Raw genomic sequence first — 13,464 nt, 5'->3', positions numbered from 1 at the left:
AATGTAACACTATCCTACACATACATGGGACAAATTATAATTGTACCAAGCCAACAAACCTGTGTAAGAAGGTACGTTGAACAATCCCTGTTCCAGGCGTATACTGACCCTATCCCCGAACTTTATCTCCGTTAGATTGATAACTACATCAGTGCTACCTCCAGCACCCATGCAGAACTCACTTTCTTCATCAACACCAACAATTTTCATCCTGCACTCAAATTTACTTGGACCATCTGCGACACCTCCCTCCCCTTTATTAATCTCACAGTCTCCATCACAGGAAATAGACTAATGATTGACATCTATTACAAACCCACTGACTCCCATAACTATCTCGACTACACTTCTTCCCACCCTGCTTCCTGCAAAGACTCTACCCCCTACTCCCAATTCCACTATCTACACCGCATATGCGCCCAAGATGAGGTGTTCCATACTAGAACATCTGAAATGTCCTCATTCTGTAGGGAATGGGGATTCCCCATACCCATCATAAATGAGGCCCTCACTCTTGTCTCCTCAGTATCCCGCAGCTCTGCCCTTGCTCCCCCTCCCCCTAGTTGCAACAGAGACCCCCTAGTCCTTACCTTCCACCCCATCAGCTGTCGCATGGAACACATAATCCTCCAACGGGATCCCACCAATAGCCGCATTTTCCACCCCTTTCCGCCTTCCGCAGAGACTGTTCTCTCCGCAACTCCCTGGTTAACTCATCGCTTCCCACCCAAACCACCCCCTCTCCAAGGACCTTCCCCTGCAACCGCAGAAGATGCAAAACCTGTCGCTATGCCTCCTCCTTCAATTCTGTCCAGGGACCCCGACAGTTCTTACAGCTTAGGCAGAGGTTCACTTGCACCACCTCCAACCTCATCTACTGTACTGTTGTTCAAGATGTGGACTCTTATACATCAGCAAAACCAAACGCCGACTGGGCGATCGTTTTGCGGAACACCTGCAGTCAGCCCGCGTGAACCAACCTGATCTCCCGGTTGCTAAACACTTTAATTCTCCTTCACATTCCTACACAGACCTTTCTGTCCTCGGTCTCCTCCATTGTCAGAGTGAGGCTAAACGCAAATTGGAGGAACAGCACCTCGTATTTCGCTTGGGCAGCTTACAGCCCAGTAGTATGAATATTGATTTCTCTCACTTCAGGTAGCCCTGGCATTCCCTCTTTCTCTATCCCGCCCCCACCCAAGTCACACTTGCATCTCATTTTCACCCTACAAAAAGCTAACAATGGTCTGCTTCCTTTATCATCGCTACTTTTTTGCATATCTTTCATTCATTGTTCTTTATCTTATCTCTCCACATCACCGTTTATGTCTCTTGTTTCCAATCCCTAACCAGTCTGAAGAAGGGTCTCAACACAAAATGTCACCCATTCCTTCTCTCCAAAGTTGCTGCTTGTCCCGCTGAATTACTCCAACAAATGTTTCTACGATGCATCTGTAGAAGAGACGTGCCCACGTCCTAAGCCTTCCAAGAAAGTAGAGGCACTTTCCTGGCCATTGGCTGGCAGGAGGCATGTAGTTATGCAAGACTGTCCAGAAGAGAAGAAACTGTACCAGATAAGGAGTGCTGCATTGTCATACCATTGCTGTACTTAACTACTGTGGGACAGTATTGTGCCATGTAATTGACAACGCTTCGGTACACACAAGGCTGCCGTACATGGAACGAGTGGCTGGTGCCATCATATCATTTGAACCAGTGGACCACCATAATAGATGATGTAAACCACGATTAGAGACCATTTCATGTGTAGTCCTCACATTTGATTTGATAAGTTATCAGTATTATTTATTTCTATGTACAATACAAGATGAGCAACAATAATGTTGGCTCGCAAAAAATCCAACTATTTGGGAATCCCATTGATTCGGCCTCTGGCTCACTAGATATTCCTTACAACTCTTCCTTACAACTGCTCTTCCTTATAACTCAATTTCCCTCCAGGGATAAATAAAGCTTTATCGTATCGTATCGTATCGTGATTGATTCCTGTGCTCCCTTTAAATTCTCCAGATTCCTTGGAAAATTTATCATCATACCATGAAGCATGAAACTGAAAACAGGGAATTAAATGTGTGTTGTGGTTTAAACAGGAATAATATCCTGCACCATCAAAGTCCCAAGTGTGCCAGGTTATCTGAGTTTTACTGCATCACTTTTACAATGTAGGCTGTTTGGAATTTTTTTTGTAGACAGCGGTAAAATGTAAGAAACTATCTCAGTGCTGCAATCTAAAGAGCAATCTACCCTTGCCAGAGATATCCACGTCCTGTAAAAATAAATAAATATAAAACACATGCTAATTGTGTGTTCGTATTGGTGGAAATGTGTCTGTTTATATTGGTGGAAATCTGTTCGTAATGGTGGAAATGTGTCAGCCTCGATAACAATCAGCACGGGAGCACCTCAAGGCTGCATGCTCAGCCCCCTGCTGTACTCACTCTATACCCATGACTGCGTAGCCAATCACAGTGCGAACTCCATCATCAAGTTCGCTGACGACGCCACTGTTGTGGGGCGTATCACTGATGGGGATGAGTCAGAGTATAGAGAAGAGATCGAGCAACTGTCCATATGGTGCCAGCGCAATAACCTGGCCCTCAACACCAGCAAAACCAAGGAACTGATTGTGGACTTTGGAAGGAGTAGGAGGGGGACCCACAGCCCCATTTATATCAACGGGTCGTTGGCTGAGAGGGTCAGGAGCTTCAAATTCCTGGGCGTGCACATCTCTGAAGATCTTTCCTGGTCCGAGAACACTAATGCAATTATCAAGAAAGCTCATCAGCGCCTCTACTTCCTGAGAAGATTACGGAGAGTCAGTTTGTCAAGGAAGACTCTCTCTAACTTCTACAGGTGCACAGTAGAGAGCATGCTGACTGGTTGCATCGGCAATTTGAGCGCCCAGGAGAGGAAAAGACTACAAAAAGTAGTAAACACTGCCCAGTCCATCATCGGCTCTGACCTTCCTTCCATCGAGGGGATTTATCGCAGTCGCTGCCTCAAAAAGGCTGGCAGTATCATCAAAGACCCACACCATCCTGGCCACACATTCATCTCTCTGCTACCTTCAGGTAGAAGGCACAGAAGCCTGAAGACTGCAACAACCAGTTTCAGGAATAGCTACTTCCCCACAGCCATCAGGCTATTAAACCTGGCTCGGACAAAACTCTGATTAATAATAACCATTTTCTGTTTTTTGCACTTTATCAGTTTATTTATTCATGTGTGTATATATTTATATAATGGTATATGGACACACTGATCTGTTTTGTAGTAAATGCCTATGATGTTCTGTGTGCTTAAGCAAAGCAAGAATTTCATTGTCCTATACAGGGACACATGACAATAAACTCACTTGAACTTGAACTTGACTTGTTGCCTGTCCTTTTGCTGCAGTCTTTGGAATAGGTAAAGGGGAAGACATTTTGACAGTGAAAGTGAGCCATCACTCAGATAGGAGTCCCTGATTGTACATTTTTGTACTATTGTACATTGCCAATATAAGCAGCCCGAATGAAGATAAGTCATATGGTCTCCTACACATTTGGGTGATGAAGAGGACTGCTGCACTACGGGGAGGTTGAGTGAGATTAGTGCCCCTAACGCCAACCTAGTTGGCATATCAGGCTAGTCCCATTTTGGCTGCATTTGGTTCAATTCCCTCTTAAACCTACCTATCCATATATATGTCCAATTTTGGGCTTGTGAATGATGGGGGGCACTGCCACGCCTTCTGGTGAAAACCAGCTTAAATGTGTTGAACCATTGCTCAATGCCTTTCCTGGGTAAAATTGGGAGGAGAGAGTGCCACAGATGATCTGCCTATGGATGAGATGTAGAAAATTAGATTTAAGGCAGGTGACATTTGTGGACATAGAAAAACAAGTAATGTTTTAGATCAGAAACATTCTACTTGATGAACGTTGATTGACCTCAAGAGGCGTTTGGTTCTGTAGGGAATGGAGGGAGTGGATCACGCTCAGGCAGATTAAATTAATTTAGCTTGGCATGGTCATTTTTGGCATGGTCACGGTGGGCTGAGCAGTGTGTTTATGTGCTGTAAGGTTTTATGATCTGACGTGTTTTGCTCTCCAGAAATGCTGTCTGGCCTGCTGAGCATTTCCAGCAACTCTACTTCATTTTAGATTGCAGAAGCTAGTAAGTTAGGAGAAGCTCCGTAAGCACTTGCTTGGCCAAAAAAACAGATGTTTTGCATTCAGTTATGACCAATCCACTTGAAGTAGGATGTGAAGACCTTCGAGAGATTTGCTGGAATACGTCTAGGAATGAGGAACTGATAGTATATGATTGTTCAACATGGAGTAGGGAAGATGGAGAGGATAGAAACATAGAAACATAGAAAATAGGTTCAGGAGTAGGCCATTCGGCCCTTCGAGCCTGCACCGCCACTCAAGGATATTTGAGAGGTATTCAAAGTCAAAGGGATTGTAGAAAACTAGATAAGTGTTGAGAATAAACTGGTCCAGATGTAGGGTGATAGACCAAAAAAAAAATCAAAGATAATATGTAGGGAAATGTTTTGACTGCAGCTGGTGATTAGTTTCTGGAATATATTCTCTGGTGGTTTTCAGAAAAGTAATTCAGTAGGTATTTAAATGAAATTGTGATGATATAGAGGAAGGATGGAGGCCAAGCCACTTGCTTTAGTCTTTACTTTAGACTTTAGAGAGTCCGTGCTGACCAGCGATCACCCTTTACACTAGCACTATCCTAAACTCTAGGGACAATTTACAGAAGTCAAATAACCTACAAACCTGTACGCCTTTAGAGTGTGGAAGGAAACCGGAGAAAACCCACATGGTCTTAGGGAGAACATACAAGCTCCGCACAGACAGCACCCATAGTCAGGATCGAACCCGGGTCTCTGGTGCTGAAAGGCAACAACTCTACCGCTGTGCCACTGTGCCATCTTGCTCTTGCAGAGATTGCAGAAAGGCCATCCATGCGGTTACCATTTTATGATTAGATGGGTCTGCATTAAAATATTGATTGCCAATTATTTTACTTATTTTTGCCCAGGGCAACAAACTGCATGAATCTGAACCCTTGCTTATTGAAGGGACGCTCAGAACTTGAGCATTTGCAGGTGTGGCCTGGGGCTTGTGTGAGTCATTTCAGGAATTGGTTTCTAACTGCCTCACTCGCTTGTGCCTTCCATAGTAAATGCACAGATTTCTGACTTCAAACTTATTGAACTTATTTTTGTTATTACGGTATCTACTGGGTACTATGTTTATATACCTGTTATACTACTGCAAGTGAGAATTTCAATTTTCCGTTTCGGGACATATGACAATAAAATACTCTTGAGGATTCTTGGATGAAAATTATTGACCTCATAATTTGATTCTCAGGGTGGCTGTCTAGATTCTCATTAATGAGGGAGGGCTGATTATCACCCGCCGACCTTTTCCTTTAAAAATAAATCATGGAACATTTCTGCTTCATATCACATGACAATATTTTTGAGGATAGATTAAAGGAGACTGCAGATGTTGACTGCAGATGTTGGAATCTTGAGCGGAACACAAAGTGCCGGAGGAACTCAGCGGGTCAGGCAGAATCTGTGGCAGAAAGTGGCAGAGGATGTTTCGGGTCTGGACCCTTCTTCAGACTGCTGGGGTAGAGAAGAGAAAGCTGGAAAAGAGCTTTTCCAGGTCTCTCCCCCTTCTCCCTATCAATGTGAGGAAGGGTCCCAACCAGAAGCATTGTCTGGTCATTTCCTCCAGAGATGCTGAGTTCCTCCTGCATTCTGTATGTTGTTCTTAATATTAATTTTGGTTTCTAAATGTGACTACACATTTCTGAGTTTATATCCATTTGTTGAGGTCAACTTGATGTGCTTATAATGAAATAGCGGCTGATAAGTGAACTTGCATAAATTATTGTAGGAAAGAACTGCAGATGCTGATTAATACCAAAGAATGACACAAAATGCTGGAGTAACTCAGCGGCTCAGGCAGCATCTCTGGATAAAAGGAATAGGTGACGTTTCGGGTCAGAACCCTTCCTCAGGCTGAGTTACTCCAGTATTTTGTGCATATATTTTGCATAAATTAGTTTTAATTGAACAAAGTGTGGTGCTCTTGTTTTGTTTTGCAGAGCTCTCTGTTTTCAGTCTCCTGATGGAGAAGGTTCCTTACATCACTGAAAAATCATTGTAGATATTTTCTCATTATTGCGCTCATTAAACACAAAACATCATTGTACTGGGGTGTGATTTTTCTCTCTGTAAACTCACTCTGCTCTTTCAAGAGTTAGGTTAGTGTTGTGCCGATAAGGGAACATGACACGATTTGCATTTCAGAGAAATGTCAGACGGTGAAAAAAAATAAACTCAATGATACGATGTTGCTCATATATTCTGGGCCAGATGTACTCAAAAGTAATGTATTAAAAAACATGTTTTACTCACAAAATCTTGCACTAGATAGAGCAAGGACAACATAAAGTATACTTTGTGCCTGATAGGGGGTGTTCAAACAACCAGGTGGATTTTGGTAAACAAAATCTGATTGTAACCGAATCTGGCAGCTCTTATTACATTTTATTTTCTTGTAATTTACAGGAAGAGTGCTTTCTCAACCTGGAGGCGCCAATCAGCAGAGTCTGTGGATATGATACACCTTTTCCGCATATCTTTGAACCTTTTTACATACCAGACAAATGGAAGTGCTTTGATGCCGTGCGAAAAATGATAAATTATTAAAAGCGGCAGGTAAGAAACCTAAAAATTTCAAAAGAACGCAAGTTAACATCTGAAATACCTATAGAGTTAATGCGTAAGGACTGAGTTGCAAGGACCTCAGATAATCTATGAATCAGAGAAAGGAATCATTTGTAATTTGACATTTAGCAAGGATTGAATAACAATGTGCTGTAACAGAAGAGAATGGAAAGGTTTCATCTGTGTCTTCTCTGCTCTCACGGAACAAGATGTTCAAAATAGGAATCGACACCCTGTCATTGTCACAGGATTTCACAAAATGTTTTAATAGGATGCTTGAAATGACTTAAACCTGTGTACATGAATAGAAACATATAGAATTCTTAAAGGATTGATTCAGACAGATTCAGGCTATATACAGGAAAAATGTTCCCGATGTTGGGGGAGTCCAGAACCAGGGGTCACAGTTTAAGAATAGGGGGTAAGCCATTTAGGACTGAGATGAGGATAAACTTCTTCACCCAGAGAGTTGTGAATCTGTGGAATTCTCTGCCACAGAAGGCAGTGGAGGTCAATTCACTTGATGTTTTCAAGAGAGAGTTAGATTTAGCACTTGGGGCAAAAGGAATCAATGGATATGGGGAAAAAGCAGGAACGGGGTACTGATTTTAGATCAGCCATGATCACATTGAATGGCGGTGCTGGCTCAAAGGGCCGAATGGCCTACTCCTGCACCTATTTTTCTATGTTTCGAAGGCTTATGCATATTGCTGGTAGACACAGTCATTTTAAGATGAGTTTAACAAACATTTCTGTATGACGTCTGATATTTTACAAATTTGGGAGCAGTTCAAAAGTGCTTACTTTATTGGTTCTGAAGCCACTATTGGCTCATTATTAGAAGCACTTGTTAAACTGCAATATAGACAGTAAGATGGATATCATGGCATTCACATTTATTTTTGTGAATCATTGTAAATATGAGTAACATAACTTTTTTGCTTTATCTATGAGCGTGATATACGAAAGCATAGCAGCATAGTAACTAAGTCACTGAACTAGTATCTAGGAGGCTGATTGTTGATCTGGGGATAAGGATTCAAATTCCACCATGTCAGTTATGGAATTTATAAATTCCTGCTTTTTTTAAAAATGTCTGTTAAAATTGTGACGGAATGGAATGTCTACTTGATTGTCATAAAAAAAAAACGTACATGGCTCACTAATATTCTTCAGGGAAGGAATTCTGCTGCTCCCACCCAGAGCATGTCTCAGGTTAAGTGGCTATTGATGCTGTTGAAATAGCTCAATCCATACTTCAACAATACATCCATTACTGAACAATACTTCCATCTATTCACGTAGTTGAATCCCATCTTTATATTCTCATCCGTAGTCTGAGTCTTTACCCTACATTATCAATAATCGTTGGATGGCGGCATGGTGGTGTAGCGGTAGAGCTGCTGCCTTGCAATGTCAGAAACCTGCGTTCGATCCTGACTACAGGTGCTTGTTTGTACCGAGTTTGTACGTTCTCCCCGTGACCTGCCTGGGGTTTCTTCGACATCTTCGGTTTCCTCCCACACTCCAAAGACGTACAGGTTGTAGGTTAATTGGCTTGGTAAAAAAAATTAAATTGACCCTAGTGTGTGTAGGAAAATGTTAATGTGCGGGGATCGCTGGTCGGCGGGGACTCGGTGGGTCAAAGAGCCTGTTTCCACGCTGTATCTCATGGTTTGGACACGCTAGAGGCAGGAAACATGTTCCCAATGTTGGGGGAGTCCAGAACCAGGGGTCACAGTTTAAGAATAAGAGGTAAGTCATTTAGAATTTAGACGAGGAAACACTTTTTCTCACAGAGAGTTGTGAGTCTGTGGAATTCTCTGCCTCAGAGGGTGGGGGAGGCCGGTTCGCTAGATACTTTCAAAAGGGAGCTAGATAGGGCTCTTAAAGATAGCAGAGTCAGGGATTATGGGGAGAAGGCAGGAACGGGGTACTGATTGTGGATGATCAGCCATGATCACATTGAATGGCAGTGTTGGCTCGAAGGGCTGAATGGCCTACTCCTGCACCTATTGTCTATTGTCTAAACATCAAAAGTTTCCAGTTTAGGTTAGAGATACAGTGCAAGAACAGGCCTTTCGGCCCACCGAGTCCAGGCCGTCCAACGATTCCTGCACACTTACACTATCCTATACACACTAGGGATAATTTTTACTATTATACAACCCAATTAACCTACAAACCTGTACGTCTTTGGAGTGTGGAGAACACCAGATATCCTAGAGAAAACCCACTCGGTCACATGGAAACATACAAACTCCGTACAGACAGCAACCGTAGTCGGGAACCCAGGTCTCTGGCGCAGCACCACCGTACGGCTCGATGAAATTCTGAAATAAGAAGCGCTGACTCAGCTGGTCAGGCAGCAACTATGGGAAGAGAACTAGACGTAACGTTTTAGGTCAAAGCCTCTGTCAGAACTGAGAATGAGAAAAGACAAGGTACTTTTAAGTTCCAGAGGTGGTATGGGAGGCTTGGGCAGGAACGATCTCCGATGGGGTGAGGGCAGGGATTCCGTGGGAATAAGATATGGATGAAGTAAACAGATTGATGGGTTAATGAGGGCTGTTAGGGGAATGACATGAAGAGACTTAAAAGTTGCATTCATTCAGAACTCTTTTCATAATGTCTTGACATTTTAGTAGTTTATCGTGCTGATATTGTGACATCTATCCACCTGCATGAAAAACAATGGAATTAGCCGTGTTTTAAAATGTTTTCAAAATATTATTTTTCCCTTGTAGATGGCATCGGCATGAAATGGGAATGAGATGATCATTGAGCACCTGACACACACTAAATTAAAGATTTATATTGAGATGCCTGTAAATCATGTGAATGACTTTCCATTATAGAGGCTAAAGGGTGACATTATGCTGTGTGTCATCATCATTATCTCACATTCACATTTTATCTCATTGTCTAAAGGATCAGCTGCCAGCTGCAACTTTCCTCAAAGTCTGGAAGAAAAATGGACTATGCCTGTACTCTTTTATTTGATCCTCAAGGGATCAAATAAAAATGATTGAATCCAGGTTTGTCTCAAGATAGAAAATTCCCTTGTATTGATCTCCTAATGAATATCTGACTGTTGTACTCTATATGTAACTTTGCATAATTGGTTATGGTTCTTCATGTTAAACGTGTCCATCTAATGTAAACACGGTGAAAATGACTTTTCTAGCGTACAAAAATAAAAATATGTATTTACGGTGTTTCCGCAATAATTTTATTTCTTTAAAGTCTCAATCTCGTGAGAAGGAAGGTGCAGTTGTACAGTTCATTTAGCAATTTAATTTGTGTATATATGGAACCATTTTATAAATGTCTCATGACATTTATCAAGCATATAATTGAGCAGTGTAAAGTTATTAAGTAAAACTAGAGATTAACAAGTTGACGATACAATACAATATAATATAAAATATATACTGTTGAGCAGATTCTATTAAAGAAGGCATTGTAATTAAAGTGCTTTAATTAAAATATGCACCAAATTCTTATTAATTCCCAATCCTCAATAACCTTAACCAAATAAAATTATGCTGTGTGTCATCATCATCTTTTTCACCACAGATTCAGGGTGATGCTGAGAGGTGTTTGAATGGAAATGGGTTTCATTAATTTCAGTATAGTTCGTTGACAGCAAATCAGTTTGCTGAGTCAATATTGTACAAGTTACATTGCTGAGGGGGCTCAAGTGATCCAATGTGGACCATGCTTGGATTGTTTTCTCCAGAGCGTCGGAGGCTGAGGGAGGCCTGATGGAAGTATATAAAATTATGAGAGGCATGAATAGAGTAGACTTTAGTCCATTATTCCTAAGATAGAAATGTCAAGGACTGAATGGCATGGGTCTAAGGTGTGAAGGGCAAATTTTAAAGAAATGTGGGGCTTTTTACACAGAGAGTGGTGGGTGACTGGAAGGCATTGCCAGGGGTGGTGGCAGAGATAGATTTAAGTGGCATTTAAGAGGCTTTTGGATTGGCTAATGAATATGCAGGGAATGGAGGTAAATGGATCATATGCAGGCAGAGGAAATGAGTTTAACGGCATCATGTTTGGCACAGCATGATGGGCCAAAGGGCCCGTTCTTGTGCTGTACTGTTTATGTTTTCTATACTCTGAATTCATCCAGTATCTGGCTTGGGTGCTTAACATTCAAAATGAAAAGATTTATGGCTATCTGCCACTTTAGTAGATTAAAATAAATGCAATATCCTGATTCAATTACAGTGTTTAAACTTGTCATTTTGTAAATATACTTTAGTACATTAAATATATTGCCAGGCTTTGATACATTGCCATATTTTAAATCTAGCTAAGGTTGTGCAAGCCTTCTTCATTTGTATATTCTGTGACTAAATCAATTTAAACACACGGTAATCAACAAGCAGATCGATGGTTCATAGGAATCACAACCCACTAAAAGTAAATTGGATGCAGAGGATCCAGAGATTTAGTCTCAAATTCTTCAACTAATAGGAGATCAGTGAGGAATTATTGCTGTTCACGTATATTTATTGCTCATCGGCGCATGGTTGTTCCATTATCAACATCGGCTGTTTCATCGATCACTGAACGACAAGCAGTGGATTTTTGCAAGGTAAGTTTCACTCTGATTCACTGACAATTTTATTTCATGCAATATTCCAAAGTTAAGATTGACCAGTTAGTTCAATACTAAGAAAGGAAACGGTATTGCGTCTCAGACTCTGTATCAGACCTAATTCCATTCCTAAGATTGTTGCCTTTGCAAGATGTGCCTGACATTTTGGTGATATTTGTTTAAGTAGCAGGGTGATTTAAAATAACGCAATATATTTTTGCACGGATGTCAGATATCTGTTGAAGTTGAACTCTGCTCTTTGTCCTTTCTAGTTTGCCTGATTCCTTTGTTAGTTACATGTAAATGTGCTGCCTCCACAACTGTCATGATATTTGATTCTCACCATTTTTATCTCTGTAAAGCACTGAAAATAGAAATGCAATAAAATATTTACAAGCAAAAATAAAATGTTGCACAACACTGCCAGGGACGAGACTGATTTGCACGAAGGACAGTATATGAAGGAGGATCTGAGGAATGATCCTGACCCGAAATATCGCCCATCCATGTTCTTCACAGATGCTGCCTGATTTGCTCTGTTACTCCAGCACTTTGTGTCTTTTTTTTGTAAATGAGTATCTGCAGTTGCTTGTATCTATAGAATATGAACCTTGCTTACCAATGTTACAGTCTGTTCAAATTTTACCAAGAGCTGCATCTTCTCTGTAGTTGTGACACTGCATCCTGCACTCTATTTATTTTCTCATTTGCACTACCTGTTGTATTCATGAACGGTATGATCTAGCTGGATAGTATGCAAACATGGAGTAGACGGGACAATAACAAGCCAATACCAAACACAGGTCTTGGTTTCGGAGCGTTAAGGATTCCAGCAATGACTCAAGGGGAGTACACGGATTCAGCAAGCTGATGCAAGGAATTAAAATTTTAGTTTTATGGGGTATTTAGGGAAGCTGAGGTTGGTTGAGGCAGGTACTATAACAGCATTGAAAATACACAGGGCAGGATAAGCAAGGATATGAATCATTGATTTTAAGAGGATCTGCACATCAGGCCGCCAGCTTGGATGTGTCACTCTTGGCCGGCACTGGAATGGGTTGCGCTGGGAGATGGCTTCCATGCTGTATGGCTCTATGATCCCAAGATATGGAAACTAGGTTTAAAATAATATGATATTTAAAATTCCTCGGGAGTTTCAATGAAAAGGTGAAGAGAGTTGGGTTGCTATGATAAATAATTAGTTGCAACCTTGATCATGGCTTAAAACTAGAAAAGATGTGAAATACAGGGAATTGAGGAAATGCTTCTCATGGATTGTTGTTATAGTGTAGAACCTGACATTTTGGTGATATTTGTTTAAGTAGCAGGGTGATCTAAAATAACGCAATATATTTTTGCACGGATGTCAGATATCTGTTGAAGCTGAACTCTGCTCTTTGTCCTTTCTAGTTTGCCTGATTCCTTTGTTAGTTACATGTAAATGTGCTGCCTCCACAACTGTCATGATATTTGATTCTCACCATTTTTATCTCTGTAAAGCACTGAAAATAGAAATGCAATAAAATATTTACAAGCAAAAATAAAATGTTGCACAACACTGCCAGGGACGAGACTGATTTGCACGAAGGACAGTATATGAAGGAGGATCTGAGGAATGATCCTGACCCGAAATATCGCCCATCCATGTTCTTCACAGATGCTGCCTGATTTGCTCTGTTACTCCAGCACTTTGTGTCTTTTTTTTGTAAATGAGTATCTGCAGTTGCTTGTATCTATAGAATATGAACCTTGCTTACCAATGTTACAGTCTGTTCAAATTTTACCAAGAGCTGCATCTTCTTTGTAGTTGTGACACTGCATCCTGCACTCTATTTATTTTCTCATTTGCACTGCCTGTTGTATTCATGAACGGTATGATCTAGCTGGATAGTATGCAAACATGGAGTAGACGGGACAATAACAAGCCAATACCAAACACAGGTCTTGGTTTGGGAGCGTTAAGGATTCCAGCAATGACTCAAGGGGAGTACACGGATTCAGCAAGCTGATACAAGGAATTAAAATTTTAGTTTTCTGGGGTATTTAGGGAAGCTGAGATTGGTTGAGGCAGGTACTATAACAG

General features: G+C 41.2%; 1 protein-coding gene across 2 annotated transcripts in view; it reads left to right on the top strand.

Annotated features, from left to right (window-relative positions):
• Positions 1–9,987, top strand: part of bckdhb (branched chain keto acid dehydrogenase E1 subunit beta) — a 173,626-nt gene extending 163,639 nt beyond the window's left edge. Inside the window, exons 10-11 of one of the 2 annotated variants that reach the window (XM_055636077.1) lie at positions 6,611–6,760; positions 9,701–9,987. In XM_055636077.1, coding sequence (XP_055492052.1) covers positions 6,611–6,751 — 141 coding nt within the window. In that variant the 3' untranslated portion in view covers positions 6,752–6,760; positions 9,701–9,987. Of the gene's footprint in view, positions 1–6,610; positions 6,761–9,516 lie in introns of both variants that reach the window. The other variant, XM_055636076.1, reaches the window with a different exon arrangement.
• The last annotated feature ends 3,477 nt before the right edge of the window (positions 9,988–13,464 follow it).

This window comes from Leucoraja erinacea, chromosome 5 (genome assembly GCF_028641065.1).
Source record: "Leucoraja erinacea ecotype New England chromosome 5, Leri_hhj_1, whole genome shotgun sequence".
Lineage (NCBI taxonomy): Eukaryota > Metazoa > Chordata > Chondrichthyes > Rajiformes > Rajidae > Leucoraja > Leucoraja erinaceus.
This window is presented reverse-complemented; position numbering and strand designations above follow the sequence as displayed.